We start from the raw sequence: 13,006 nt of genomic DNA, 5'->3' as shown, positions 1-13,006 counted from the left end.
GGGGCGCTGTAGTGTTTAACAAATGTTACTCAAACAGGAGTAACTAGTGCTCTTATTGGGGACTATTTTCACCCGCGGATGAATACATGTTTGGTGCTCTGGTGAATATCTACGGCAGCAGGATGGTGTTCACGGAATCAACTAAAACTTTACTACAGAGCCCATATTCAACATAATGATGCAACATGTCACCCAGAGCAACTCTGTGGCTCACGGATTTGTTTTTAACAGTTTTTGGACGACAATGGAGCTCGAGGGCGCAGAACAATAAGCTATCACGCTTTGTCAACACAGACTATACGTACAAGTAAAATAAATTCATTGTTGGTCTTTTCATGACATTTGTTGACAGGAAGAAAAATACAGAATATCACTAGACTGGATCCTTTAAATACCTTACGTTTTCCTCCTACTGTCGGCCATATTTTTATTCCAACTATCTCAGTTTAAGGACTCCGTTGCTTTCCCTGTATTTTAATAATACAACTCTGGTGTGATGGATAATTTGGACAATGCGGTGTTAAATACGTTAAGTGATAATGTTGAGTGGGTTACCTGATTGGCTCTTTCCAGGTCGGTCATCACCATCTCAACCTCATCGGCCCTGAGAGAGACAGTTACCGTTACTACAGAGGATGTGACGGTGCTTAGAAGAGACTCGCAGAAATACAGCGCACAGATAAAAACAAAGGAACGGATAAATGGATGGAACAGTACACTCTGCACACGTCACGTGCGTGTGTGGGATTGTTCGGAGAGAGAACATGCCGGTTCTGTGTCCATTAAGCTACTGTCTAAATTTCACCTTAATCCATTGATTGTGAACTCCATAACCCAAACAGCTTGTATGTGTGCATGCATACATGTATTTAGTCATGTGTGTATGTGTGCGTGGGTGTGCACATGTAAGCCCCTAAACCCAGGCCACACTAAAACAGAGGGATTACATTAATAGAGCTCTAAGTCCTAATACAGCAGACTAATCTGCTATGAAGCTGTGTGATTGTGTCTGACTAATGGTCTGGATGGAGGCCATGGTTCACCTCTCACTTGCTGGAGGTCAGGCAGCAGGAATACATCCCCCGTAATACCACATCTTTTTGAACTTTGGGAAAATATCTTAATAACACTGTTTCGCGAGCGACGTGAATACCTGTCACTTTCCTCCAAACAAGGACAGAGATGCGGAGGGAACTTTGAGGACAAGGACAAAACAACACTCAACACAGACACACAATGAGTGTATATTTCTGTCAGACTTTGTGGGAAATTATAGGTGATAAACCTAAATAATTACTTGAATATGATTTCCCTCTCTTAATGAGTCGTCCCTGTGTATTTGTGAGCACGCCTAAAAGACATTTTGCCGTATGAGGAAGTTACAATAAACGAATGCATGAAAATGTTCAAAGACGCAGTGCATGTGCATGTTTATTTAATACATTACTAGCTGATAAGAATACATGGGCAAGCATTGAGTGCAGCGATGTGAGCACATATGTGCACTGCCGAGTCCATTAAGACCCTTTGATTTCACTGCGATCTTTTGATAGTGAACCCAATAACCCACGCAGCTTTTGTATTTGTGTGTCACAGTATGAGAAACAGTGTTATGTCCCATAGGCTCGAGCACTACTGATTTGAATGTGTTTAACAAAACAGACACAGTTGATATTAGGTCAACATTGTGCTACAGGCAATGCAGCAAAAAAGAATCAGATGTGGGTGGGAGAGCTTTTCACTCTGCGCTTTTATTCTTTCCCCAACAGTTAAAAGGATCTAGTATGCATTTAAGCAACATAATAGTACGCTACCTCAATAGCTTTTATCCTGTCTTAAGCTATAGTGTGCAGGACCCATGTGCGCACTCATTCGCACTCCGGCACACACAAACGTAAGGTCAGAGAGCCAACAAGCCAGAAAAGCTTGTAATGGAGAGCATTTAGGGGCAGTAATGCAACCCAAATACGCCGCCGCTCCTGCTCCAAATGTGATCATTTAATCAAAGTACAGATGCACAAAGTCTTCTTAAATAACCTTTGGATTTGGCTGTATTTGGGAATTATAAAGGCAAAGCTAGAGGCTGAGGGCCAAAGCAGATCACAGGGAAGGGATTTTCTGCATATCCTGATACAGTCAGTCAGTCGCAGGGCAGGGCAGAGCTGTCCACGGCCGGCCGATGCACCCGGTGGAATTAATTCATCAAACACTGAACAGTAAAGGGAGGGTCCTTTGCTATGGTAAATCCTAATTTTAGGCCACCAAAAACATACCTACAAAGCTCCATACAGCAGCCACAGGGAGGAGCTATAGAGTGCGTGCACAGCTGCACTAGAAAAAATAAAAATAAATCGCACACACAAACTCTTTTGTACCGTGAAAGCCAATGGGTGCACAAGTGACATCAGTGAGTACTGTAGGACTTCTGAAACAAGCCTCTAAGCCCCTACTGTACTTCCTCCATCTCAGACAGGCCTTTTCATCTCTTATCATCTTCTCTCTCTTGCTCCTCTCACTCAAGCGCTCCTTTTCTTTTCCACCCTCTGCCTGACTCTATCCTTTCCCCCCTCAACCCGTTCCCTTCCCATTGCCCTCCACTTTTTCTTCCTTTCATCTTTTTTTCCTTTTTCTCCCCCCTTCCACCTCCCCTCTCTCGTCGTTCGCCCTCTCTTCCTCGGCCTCTGTCCTCGGGTGCCAGCAGGATATTCTCCCGATTTAGATTTTCATTTCCCTCCTCTATCACACTCTTATCCCCTCTTCCTCGCCGTAGCCTCCAGCCCCTGACTCGCTTTTTGCCCTCTAGCTTTCATCACTCCATTCCTTTTCTTTCCTCGGCTTTCTCCACATTGCGTTTTCACAGCGTGTTACCTTGGGGATTTCAAGGCGGCTTAAAAAAAAGAGCTAGCTGCGAGAGTGTGTGTCTGTGTGTATGCGTTTACGTTGTGCGCCATTTTGTGCTTGAGATGGACACAGGCAACAGTCAATAGGCTTTTCTTTCCTAATTATCAGCAATTAAACACTTTTCCTAAAATGGTATTAAGCCTTTATACGCAGATAAAGCCACACACAGACATACAGAGGAGCACACACACACACACACACACACAAAGCATCCTGTGGGGCTGGGGATCAATATATCATTAATCTTTAACAGGGACTAAACGGGTAAAACGTAGCCAGCCAGACCCTCACAGCACTAACACAGACAGGGGGCTACGCTACATCTGCCCGCCTCCCGCTGGAGCTCACACACTCCAGGCACCGCAACATCGACCAAATTCTCAGGGAGTGTGTGTATGTCCGTGTGTGTGTGTGTGTGTGTGTGTTGTGTATTTTAAAAGGCAGATTACCCGAATGCAGCAAGAGGATGGGGGATTTGTCACGCAATGTCCTCCTTAGTGGAAAGTTTAGAGCAAGTGTGTGTGTGTGTGTGTGTGTGTGTGTGTGTGTGTGTGTGTAAAAAGTGCATGATATGTATGACGTTTGGGTTTTGCAGGGCCAAAATATATGCAGTCACAGGGTTAAAAGTTGTGTTCAGCCAAACACTGGCGATTTGCTCAGCCAAGCAGTAAACGGGGGAAGGACTCCAAGGACTGGGAGGGTGCAGGGTTAGAGAGGGTTTGTGTGTGCTTTAAAGCGTTGCATTAAAATTTCAGATCACAGCACGCCACATAGTCAAGGACCCTGACTGCCTCAGGCTCAGGAGTGAGTGAGTGTGTGCACGTGTTTGTATGTGAATGTGTGTGTGGATGTGGGACGGCATGTGTTTATTAGCTTCTGTAAGCAAATGGGGCCTACTATACGTGTCTTTACAAAATGTGTTTTCTTCGGACATAAAAGGAACAGACAAGGACAGAAAAAAGGGAAGTGTAAAGAAATGAGAGAATGCAGAGGAGCGATGCAGTTTGGTCATGGGGGGGGGGGGAATTCTGATAGACTCTGAAACCTATTGATTAGTGTCATAATACTGCATGAAATATCTCCCTGTCGTCTTTCCTCTTACACTCACAAACACACAATGCAGGAGATAGAAGTCAAAGTGTGGGAGTGAGGGAGGTAGAAAAGGAGGGAGTGGGGGGTATTGTGAGGAAGAGAAGAAGGGGGATTGATCTGTTTTTAACAGCCAATCAATTTAACAACTCTGTTAATGGAGAGACACTGAGTTCGGGGCATGGCAAATGGGGTGTGGGTGGGGGGGGGAACCTTAAAAGCCAAGTTGATTCTCTGCCGTACTTTGTGTGCAGGGCGCACGCAGGACGCCCTTGACTATTTTATAAACTGCCCTGGATTTAAAGAAAGAGTTAATGTTTCAAGGAAAGTGCGATCAAACACCATGAGAGGCTTTGTTGCTCTTCTTAGGATTTGAAACTTTGTGAATGCTGCTTTGGGGTCTCGTACCAACCCCTGAGGGAACACAGAGTGGGAATGTCATAAAGTGCCACTTTACAGTGAGGAGTGCTGACATGGAAAAGCTTCTGTTCTCATCCTCGCCACTGCTATCAGATCGATAATGATAGATACCCACAGCTCAAGTAATTGAAGCCACCTTATCTTACGGGTCCTTTTAGAAGCCCGTGTGGCTTTTAGTCAGAGACCTCAGTGACCCTTCGTCAGCCTCTCTTCTACGTCACTAACCCTGATGAATCAGAGAGCGCTTAAAAAAAATAAAATAATAATCTCTATTTCGGTGCTTGCCGTGGCTGCACAATGCATTACAATCCCCGTCAGTATTTACAGTGCGTGGGTAATGCTGGGATATGGAGGCCGCTGAGCGTTGCGGGAGACAATCCAGCTGTTCGGGAGAGAAGGGGGGGGGGGGGGGGGGGGGGGTTTCCAGGCAAGGAGATTCACTAAACAGGATGATTATGTCAGGAACAGACTAGGGAGGAGCCAGAGGGGGAAGAAGTCACCCACAAACACAGAGAGATCACCAGGACACGTACTTTGCTGTAGATTCCTCGTCATACTTGGTCTTCAAATCAAAGAGTTCGGCCTGAGTTGTTTCAAGTGCTGTAAAACACAATAAAAGAGTCAATTGTGAATTCCCCTCTTACAAGTTAGCTTTCAAATGAAGAGCTTGTATCCAAGTATGAACAATACTTTTTAAAAAGGCCCTGAAAACATATTTTTAAATATTATTAAAACAGCTTCCGACTACAAGTTTTACACACAAAGAAAAACAGTGTGGTTATTTCACGAGAGCGATTTCTGTATTTGTGGTGTTGCCCGTGTTGTTTTCTTATGTTGCTAGGCCACTGTCAATCTGATAAAACCACACCCACCCAGACCAGATGAAGCAGATTAAGTGTTAAACTTTACTGGGGATGTAACTTTTCAGAGGATTCAAAGCCAGCACTGCGGTAGCCATTTTATCTGGGCTGGTTGAAACTGTACACGGGTCTGTGAAGACCGAGCAGACTGGTACCTGTCTGTAGGGACTGGGCCTTGTGTTCGGCCTCTTCCAGCCTTGAGGACATGGAGTCCTGGCTCTCCTGGAGTTTCCTAAAGAGCCAGACAGAAGGGAAGAAAAATAAAGCAGAAAGTCACAGATAGAGACACTGAGTCAGTAAATCTTGGGCTCACACTTTGTTGCAACTTCAACTATTCTCTATTTTCCCACCATTTCTGAAGTGTTTTCCCCACTAAAATCCTCCCGACACAACCCACTCCTCATTAAGCAGCCCTATTAGGCAGGAATGTCTGGCCACTGGGGCACACTGCACCCGGGAGGGGGGTGGTGGGGGGGGAGAGAGACAGAGAGAGAGAGAGCGAGGGCTGAGCAAGAGAGGGGGAGAGGTGGCGTCAGAAACCACAAGGATAAAACAGATTCATTCTTAGCATTTAAAAAGTTGGGCTCTGCTGAGAAATTGCCACTGCGTGTAAAAACATCAATAATCTAGCACAAAGACGGTCTTTATGGCACTCTTTGATGCCCCCCTTCTCCGCCAATCTGTCTCTCCTGTCATCTCTATTTTTCTGCCCTCTACTTCATCCTTTCATCTCTCTCTCCCTCTCTCCCTCCCTCCCTCCTTCCCTCACTCCTTGCAGGATGAACTGCATCAGAGGTGCCATCCATTTGCTGCCGCTCTCAGACACAGGAAGTCGGCCCTCTGCAGACAGGAAGGGGCCTATAAAACACTGACGTAAAGGAAATACAGTCGGACAATTGATCTTCTGCTGTACGTCTTGAAAGAGGCGATGAGCTTTAACGCTGCTTCGCGGCAAACAAGATGATTGACACGAGGGGAAATATGAGCTCTGTAACGGACATTTAATAAACAGGGATCTTATGAATCAGCTTCAAGTGGGCGAGAGACTTTCCTCTTAAGGGTATGAATGAATGTACGGAGTGTGAAAGAACAAATCAGTAGCATTTGTTGGCAGTGCTTCGTACTTTAAAAAGGAGAATATGATGCAACTGAAAGTAAGTAATCTAAACTGCTGAGAATTATTCTGGAGAAAAACTGTGACAATGATATCAGACCTTTAGATAACCTATATATATACACACACACACACACACACACATATATATGCGCGTACAGTTGATGAAAATGGATTGCAAACAGACAGTATCAGTATTTTTTGTTTCTTAGTAATACAGCTGTTAATATATCATTATTATTTCTGCATGGTGGAGCGTGGTTAAACACTAATAACTGCACATTAACCTGCTTGTCTATCACTGACTGTATTGACTTTTCTATTGGTTTTAAGGTTTTGGTATTTAAGAAACATTTTCACCCTCAGTGAAAGTGCGCTGTCTCTTTAAGCCCCGAGGCTGCGCTAGGTATTTGTATGAATGCTCATCATTTCTCTTTCAGAAGTTTATTTATCCCTTCAATTTAAAATAGGAGCACATAGTTATCCAAGATAACTACGTTTAAGGTGGACTGATCAATTCACAAAACTGAACCTCAGATGGATTCGCATGATAATTTAAAGTGGCCAGTATCATATTAGAGGAAAGGAGACCGGCACTGTTTTTAAATGAAACAATAGGATCGCTGCCTGCATCTTTGTGTTGAACGGGCTCTGTCCTGGGAAAGGACAGTATCAGAGTGACTCATTCTAGTCTTTGCAAGAGTTAATAGATCAATTCAGCACTCAGCATTGGTTTTGTATGTTCCTTAAATATCTGGCAGCAATTTCGAGCTCATTTATTACTGCCACAGGCTTCCTGTGTATCTGAAAACCACACACGCGTCACAAATGCCTTGAAAATAGGTTTGGAAAGGAAGTAACCTATTAAATCAAAATGAATTACTTTGTATCAAAATAAAGTGGCATTGAAGCATCATTTTTGACATTATATAGTAATTTTCTGGGTTTCATTTAGTCGTATATATTTTCAGACACAGTAGATGTCTGTGGTGGCAATTATTCTGAACAAAAAACGCTGAAAGATATTGTGGTAAGGACAGAAAATAGGAGTCTGGGGTGTTGATTCCCATCAAGACAAGAAAGGCAAGCACCCACATGACAAAAATGCTGGCTTTGTCTTTTATATATTTTCCAGTGCTGCATTCTCCTGTTAAAGGAAAGGCAATGCCGGGGAAGCAATAAGCAGCAATTCGTTGATTGAACTGATAACCGTGAAAAAAATAACAAGGACTATTAGCTCAGAAGATATAATTAAGTCGTGAATAGCTGTGCTGAATAGAGGCAGACATCTTAAATCTATCATTCAAAGATTAGGATCATAGCAGTTCAGTCTGAGGGCTCAATGACCCAAAGGTTTGAAATGGCTAAATGGCTTGAAACACCTCTGCTGTAGCACACACACACACACACACACACACACACACACACACACACACACACACACACACACACACACACACACACACACACACACACACACACACACACACACACACACACACACACACACACACACACACACACACACACGCACGCACACACACACACACACACACACGCACGCACGCACACACACGCGCACACACACACACAGACACACACACACAGACACACACACACAGACAAAGCTGTACCTCTCCTTCTCTGCATAGTCGTTGTGAAGCTGGAGCTGCTTCTCTTGGGCCAGGTTCTCAGCTTGATTCTTCAGAGACTGCTCGTACTCTCGGATCTTTTCCTTCAAGGCCTTGATGGTCACCTCTGGAGGAGGTAAGAGCAGAAAGTCAGGCGTTGAGAGAAGAGGAAGGAACAGGTCAAATATGGGCAATTTGCAAACTATATGGACCAACAGACTCTAGTGGTTTCCTATGCGTGATAAACGGCGGTGATGACGATAATCCTTTTGACCTTTGCTTAAGGAACCGCGCTTCATACCCCGCATTCTTCATCTGTCGGCACAGACGAGGGCCTGGGCCCCTATGGCTCCTGTCTAATCTTCACATCCATGACTGGTATAGAATATTCACCGGTCTCCAACAGTAGATATGCTGTATTCATTAGGACTGCATTAGTGCTGAAACCCCATAACCTGCAGACGGCTGAGCTGTGTATGGGGGCCGCCTGAAATAAATCTAACACATAACTGGGGTAATAAATAGGCCTCCCTGTGTGTGTGTGTGTGTGTGTGTGTGTGTGTGTGAGTGTGCTTCTCTGAGAAAGATATAAGTGAGTGAGACAATGATAAAGAGCATTGCTGCTTGCTGCCTTTGACTGAGGGCTCTTAGCACTCTGTGTGCGTGTGTGTGTGATTTAAACTCCAGTCTCACTGCTCTGACACATAATCAATAGAGGAGAGTCCCCTCAGAGCCCTCTTACCCCTTAACTGCTTAACTGAACTTTAAACATTTAGGTTGCGGGGATCAATGGCCCCTGCTCTCTTTTATGTGTGTGTGTGTGTGCGGGCAAGTCCGCGTGTGCGTTTAACAGGAGTGGGAGTTCCACAGTGTGTTTTGGGGTTTAAATATCCCCCATCTATTGAGGCGGGAAGGAGGGATAAAGGATGAGGGAACAGAAAAATCAATGGCAGAATGGAACCCTGCCGCTATCGAGCTGTTCCAATTAACTCTCACTGACGAAAAGGGGGATTCCAAAACATTCCCCGCTCGCTCGCTCACTCCTCCTTTTCGACTGAAATTACACCACTTTTATTGCCGCTTCTCACTCATCTCCCTGCCTATGTCAGTTTTTCCATCTTTCTTTACCCCGAGGTAGCCGGTCGTTTTTTATTCATGAAACTGTGCCTCGTGTTTATTTTCCCCCTGAAAACCTATTTGAAAATGTAAAACCTTGTACATTTTTTTGTGTTTGTGAAAAATTTATAAGGCATTAAATATGTTCAAATGTGGCCTCTTCCTTAGAAAAAGGGCCTCTAAATACCAGCATGTTTCTTTGACCTTATATCTGCTCTTAAAAGTTTGTCCACATGCCGACAATGGTGAGACTACCTTCCAGGATTACAAAAACTGTTTTGCAATTCTTTTCACTTTCAGTCCAGGTCTATATACTTTTCTTCTTTTATCTATTTTTAAAAGGACAATGCACATCGATCAACACCACTGTAAATGTGCCGGTGTCAGCCAAAAGTCTGCAGTCCCTTGACCAGATGTTAAGGTCGCCATTCTAACACCAATATGCGTATGATGTCTTCTCATTCTCAGTGGTGCAGCCTATTTTTGTTTTGGGTTCACTCTGCACATTCAATGGTTGTAATTGGTCATGGCAGTACCGGAGATGTAATAGACACAATAAAACACAGCCAAACTACAGAAATGCTAATCATAGGTATATATGAAAGTTTGTCACGTGCTCATCTATGATTAATTGTGCGCCCTACATCCAAATCCCAAATCGTGTGGCCCTGCATGTATCCCGTCTCTAACCTTGGTTTTTGACCTCTGCAAACTCTTTGTTGTAGTCCTCCAGTGTCTCGCGAAGTTTGGTGTTCTCTGTCTCAATGTCGTGCATCCTCTGGAGCTTCAGCTGCAGCTGCTGAGCCAGCTCCAACACAGGTACGGGATCTGGCAGAGACAAAACGCACCACGTTAACACGCTGCAAAGCAGATTACACAATCAAGGGCGGCAAGGTGGGGTAGCGAGCTAGGAATAACTACATTCAAGGCCCTGTGAGAGCGGGCATTTGCCCCGGTGAAGTGTCCTTGAGCAAGGCAATGAATCTCTCGCAGCTCCAGGAGAACTGTTCTGGAGCCAACCCTGACCTTTGATCTCCCTGTGGAGGATTACTGGTTCCAGCAAGGACCAAGGAAATATCACAATTAATAGCAATATTGTGACACAGTGCGTCGAGTCATTTTAGAACTAATATTATCACTTGATACTAGATCATCAGTCTAATAAAATATCTGTGTATATTTCAACAGATGTGCAAAAAGAAACTACAGCACAGTAAATGCAAAGATGCATTTCTTTGGTATCTTTGGATTTAATTTTTCTCAACCATTTAAAGTTCAATATATGCGTTTTATTCAAGGTTAATATGTATAAATGATGTTTATTGTTCGACTGTAAATATCCTATCCCGGATACGTCTTCATCCTGAAACTCTAACTGCCAAATTTAAATATTGACCAATATATTGTTATTGGAATTCAATTCATCTCAAACATCGATATTGACCTAATAAATTCAGCATAGGACCGCTGCAAATACATGTTATCGCACTTCACTGATTAGAAGGAGAAGAAAAGAGCAGAGCTCTGGCTGCAACAGTTAACAACACACAACACTGAAAAGGTCATCGTTAGTTTCACATGTTGTGTTTATCCATAAAGGTTATTGAATGATACACTATCAGCCTTTGTATCAACAGAGACTATTGTCGTTGTGTGAGATAAACTTTGGTTTTGTATGGGGGGGGGCGGGGATAATGAGTCAGCTACTGACCCAGTAATATAACAGGATAACTCGCATTAACAACAAAGAGTACTGGGCTATGATCAGTTAAAGTGTTCACTATGATGCAGCTTGAAAGCATGAAAAAAAAAAAGAAAAGAAGAGAGAAACATGGGAGCAGACAGATGGACAAAGTGGAGCCGTGAAATAGGCAAGGTAAATAAGAGATTAAAAGAAACAAGAGACAGAAGGAAGAAAGACAACTTTCTGGAGGCATTTCACCAACATCTCTGTGAACACACAGCAGGGTTAACTGTCAGTGTGATGAAGAGAGCCCTGTCAGTCAGGCCAATCACATCTGATTGGTGCTCATGGGTGGCAGACTGGTGACAGGCAGCCAAGAGACGCAGGCGACGCTCATCAGCATGCCAGCTAAAAGAGCAGTTTGCATGTTTGTGTGTGTTTATGTGTGTGCGTTGTACAGATAAGAGGAACTGACAGCTTACAGCTGGGGGTAAGGGCTGTGTCTGTGTGTGTGTGTGTGTCTCATGTCTGACGCAGTTAGATATCTTAACTATGCTAATGAGAGATCAGCAGAGAACGATTGGGGAATTTCATGCTGATTTTGTGCTGTCAAGGTGACACACCATGCAGGGCTAAGCTCCGACACACACACACACACGGGCGCGCGCACACACACACGGGTGCACACAGACATCTTGTCTCACACACACACGTGCACTACTTTATAGGCTCATGCAAACACACACAAGTACAAACAAACACTAAGGATCTTAACTGTATGCCCTGAATTTGGACTCCTATCTGCCGCGGCGCCCTTGAAAATCAACTTTCTCTCTCCCCCTTATCAAACCTTCGTCCTTCGCATCGCGCGCCCCCCCCCCCTCCCCCTCCAAAATCAACTGTACAGCCTGTTAAAAGCAGTTTGACTTGTGGGCCACTGGTGCTGAGCGCTCTCGCCAGACACCTTTAATCTAAAGCAGAGCACACTGGGCTGACTAACCAGGCCTTCAGCTGATAGAAGACAGAACACAAACACACTGTTTCCTCTTTCAAGACTGCAGCATTAGTCAGGCTGGTCTGTGTCTGTGCGTGTGTGTGTGCATCAGGCATTACATCATTGTCTCGCTGCAAGTTAAGAATAGCCCCGTCAGAGCTGGCGCTGACTTATTGGGAGCAGTACAATCCAAAGATATTACTGTAGGTCTATCCATGTGGGAATACGATGACCTCCTTACGCTATACATGAACTCGACTCCTCTCTCGTTCCTACATACGCGGCCCCTCCAGGGCCCCCATACAGCTGGAAATCTCCAACCGGTAGCTCCGTGGCTGTGTGTGTGTTCTCTAACACTCTGCGCCGCGTGTCCCTCCTCGGCCTCGGTGGGCTGAACGCGACTGCTCATGTGCGCACTTCGCAGCAGCCAATCGTGGCTTGTCATCCGTATCAGGACGCACCTTCTGTTGAGACCCTCTAAAAGGCTTCACCGGTGGGGATGAGAGCTCGTGGGGACATATTAAGGTGTCGCACACGCCTGGATGCACAGTGAAGAAGCACCAGAGGGACGGTGTCATGCTTTTTCTCTTCCCCTGTTGGTGCTGTCTACATGGATGAGGGGGGGTCTCCTGATCACTTTTTTTTTGGACTCGGGAGGTGTTTAGACAAAACACAGACATGAGACGTAGTCTTACCTGGGACATCGATTATTTTCTTGTACACGTTCAAGAAGGCGGCCTCTGCTTCTTTACTTCTCTTACTCAAGGCATCGATCTGCACGGGGAGAGAGGAGAAAAAGAACGGTTAATTGTCAGTCACACCTCCTCACAACTGGACTGTCACAACAATACACTCCAAAGGCAGGCCCATCCATTTCAGAGTAAGAGTCGTCCACATAGCTGTCTTTCCTCACTATGAATCGGTATGCTGCATGCGATCGCGGCTGCGTTTCCTTCCCGTGAAGTCAGTTCAGCTGTTCGGCCGATGACGGATGCATTTCGTTTGCCGCGTGCGCGTCCAAGTCCGTCTGTCCTAGAGTGTGTGTGCGTGCCTAAGTATGTCCGTCCGTCCGGTGTGTGTGTGTGTGTGTGTGTGTGTGTGTGTTCGTTTCCCCTCAAGCACGCTGACATCATTAAACAGCTGGCTCAGTCTTTCCAGCCACAGCAGGGGCAGATTATTCAGTCAGCTCTTAGCAGC

At 45.0% G+C, this 13,006-nt stretch overlaps 1 protein-coding gene across 5 annotated transcripts in view; it reads right to left on the bottom strand.

Moving 5' to 3' along the window:
• The window catches only part of cux1b (cut-like homeobox 1b), a 58,585-nt gene that overhangs the window by 20,344 nt on the left and 25,235 nt on the right, over window positions 1–13,006 (bottom strand). For all 5 annotated transcript variants that reach the window (XM_076100053.1, XM_076100052.1, XM_076100054.1 and 2 more), the window contains exons 4-9: window positions 12,505–12,583; window positions 9,822–9,959; window positions 8,019–8,142; window positions 5,426–5,502; window positions 4,944–5,010; window positions 556–604 (exon numbers count right to left, since the gene is read on the bottom strand). In XM_076100053.1, the coding sequence (XP_075956168.1) occupies window positions 556–604; window positions 4,944–5,010; window positions 5,426–5,502; window positions 8,019–8,142; window positions 9,822–9,959; window positions 12,505–12,583 (534 nt within the window). The remainder of the gene's footprint in view (window positions 1–555; window positions 605–4,943; window positions 5,011–5,425; window positions 5,503–8,018; window positions 8,143–9,821; window positions 9,960–12,504; window positions 12,584–13,006) is intronic.

This window comes from Anarhichas minor, unplaced genomic scaffold, assembly GCF_050575085.1.
Source record: "Anarhichas minor isolate MPS153535 unplaced genomic scaffold, ASM5057508v1 ptg000026l, whole genome shotgun sequence".
Lineage (NCBI taxonomy): Eukaryota > Metazoa > Chordata > Actinopteri > Perciformes > Anarhichadidae > Anarhichas > Anarhichas minor.
The sequence above is the reverse complement of the archived record's forward strand: the minus strand, read 5'-3'. Positions and strand labels throughout refer to the sequence as shown.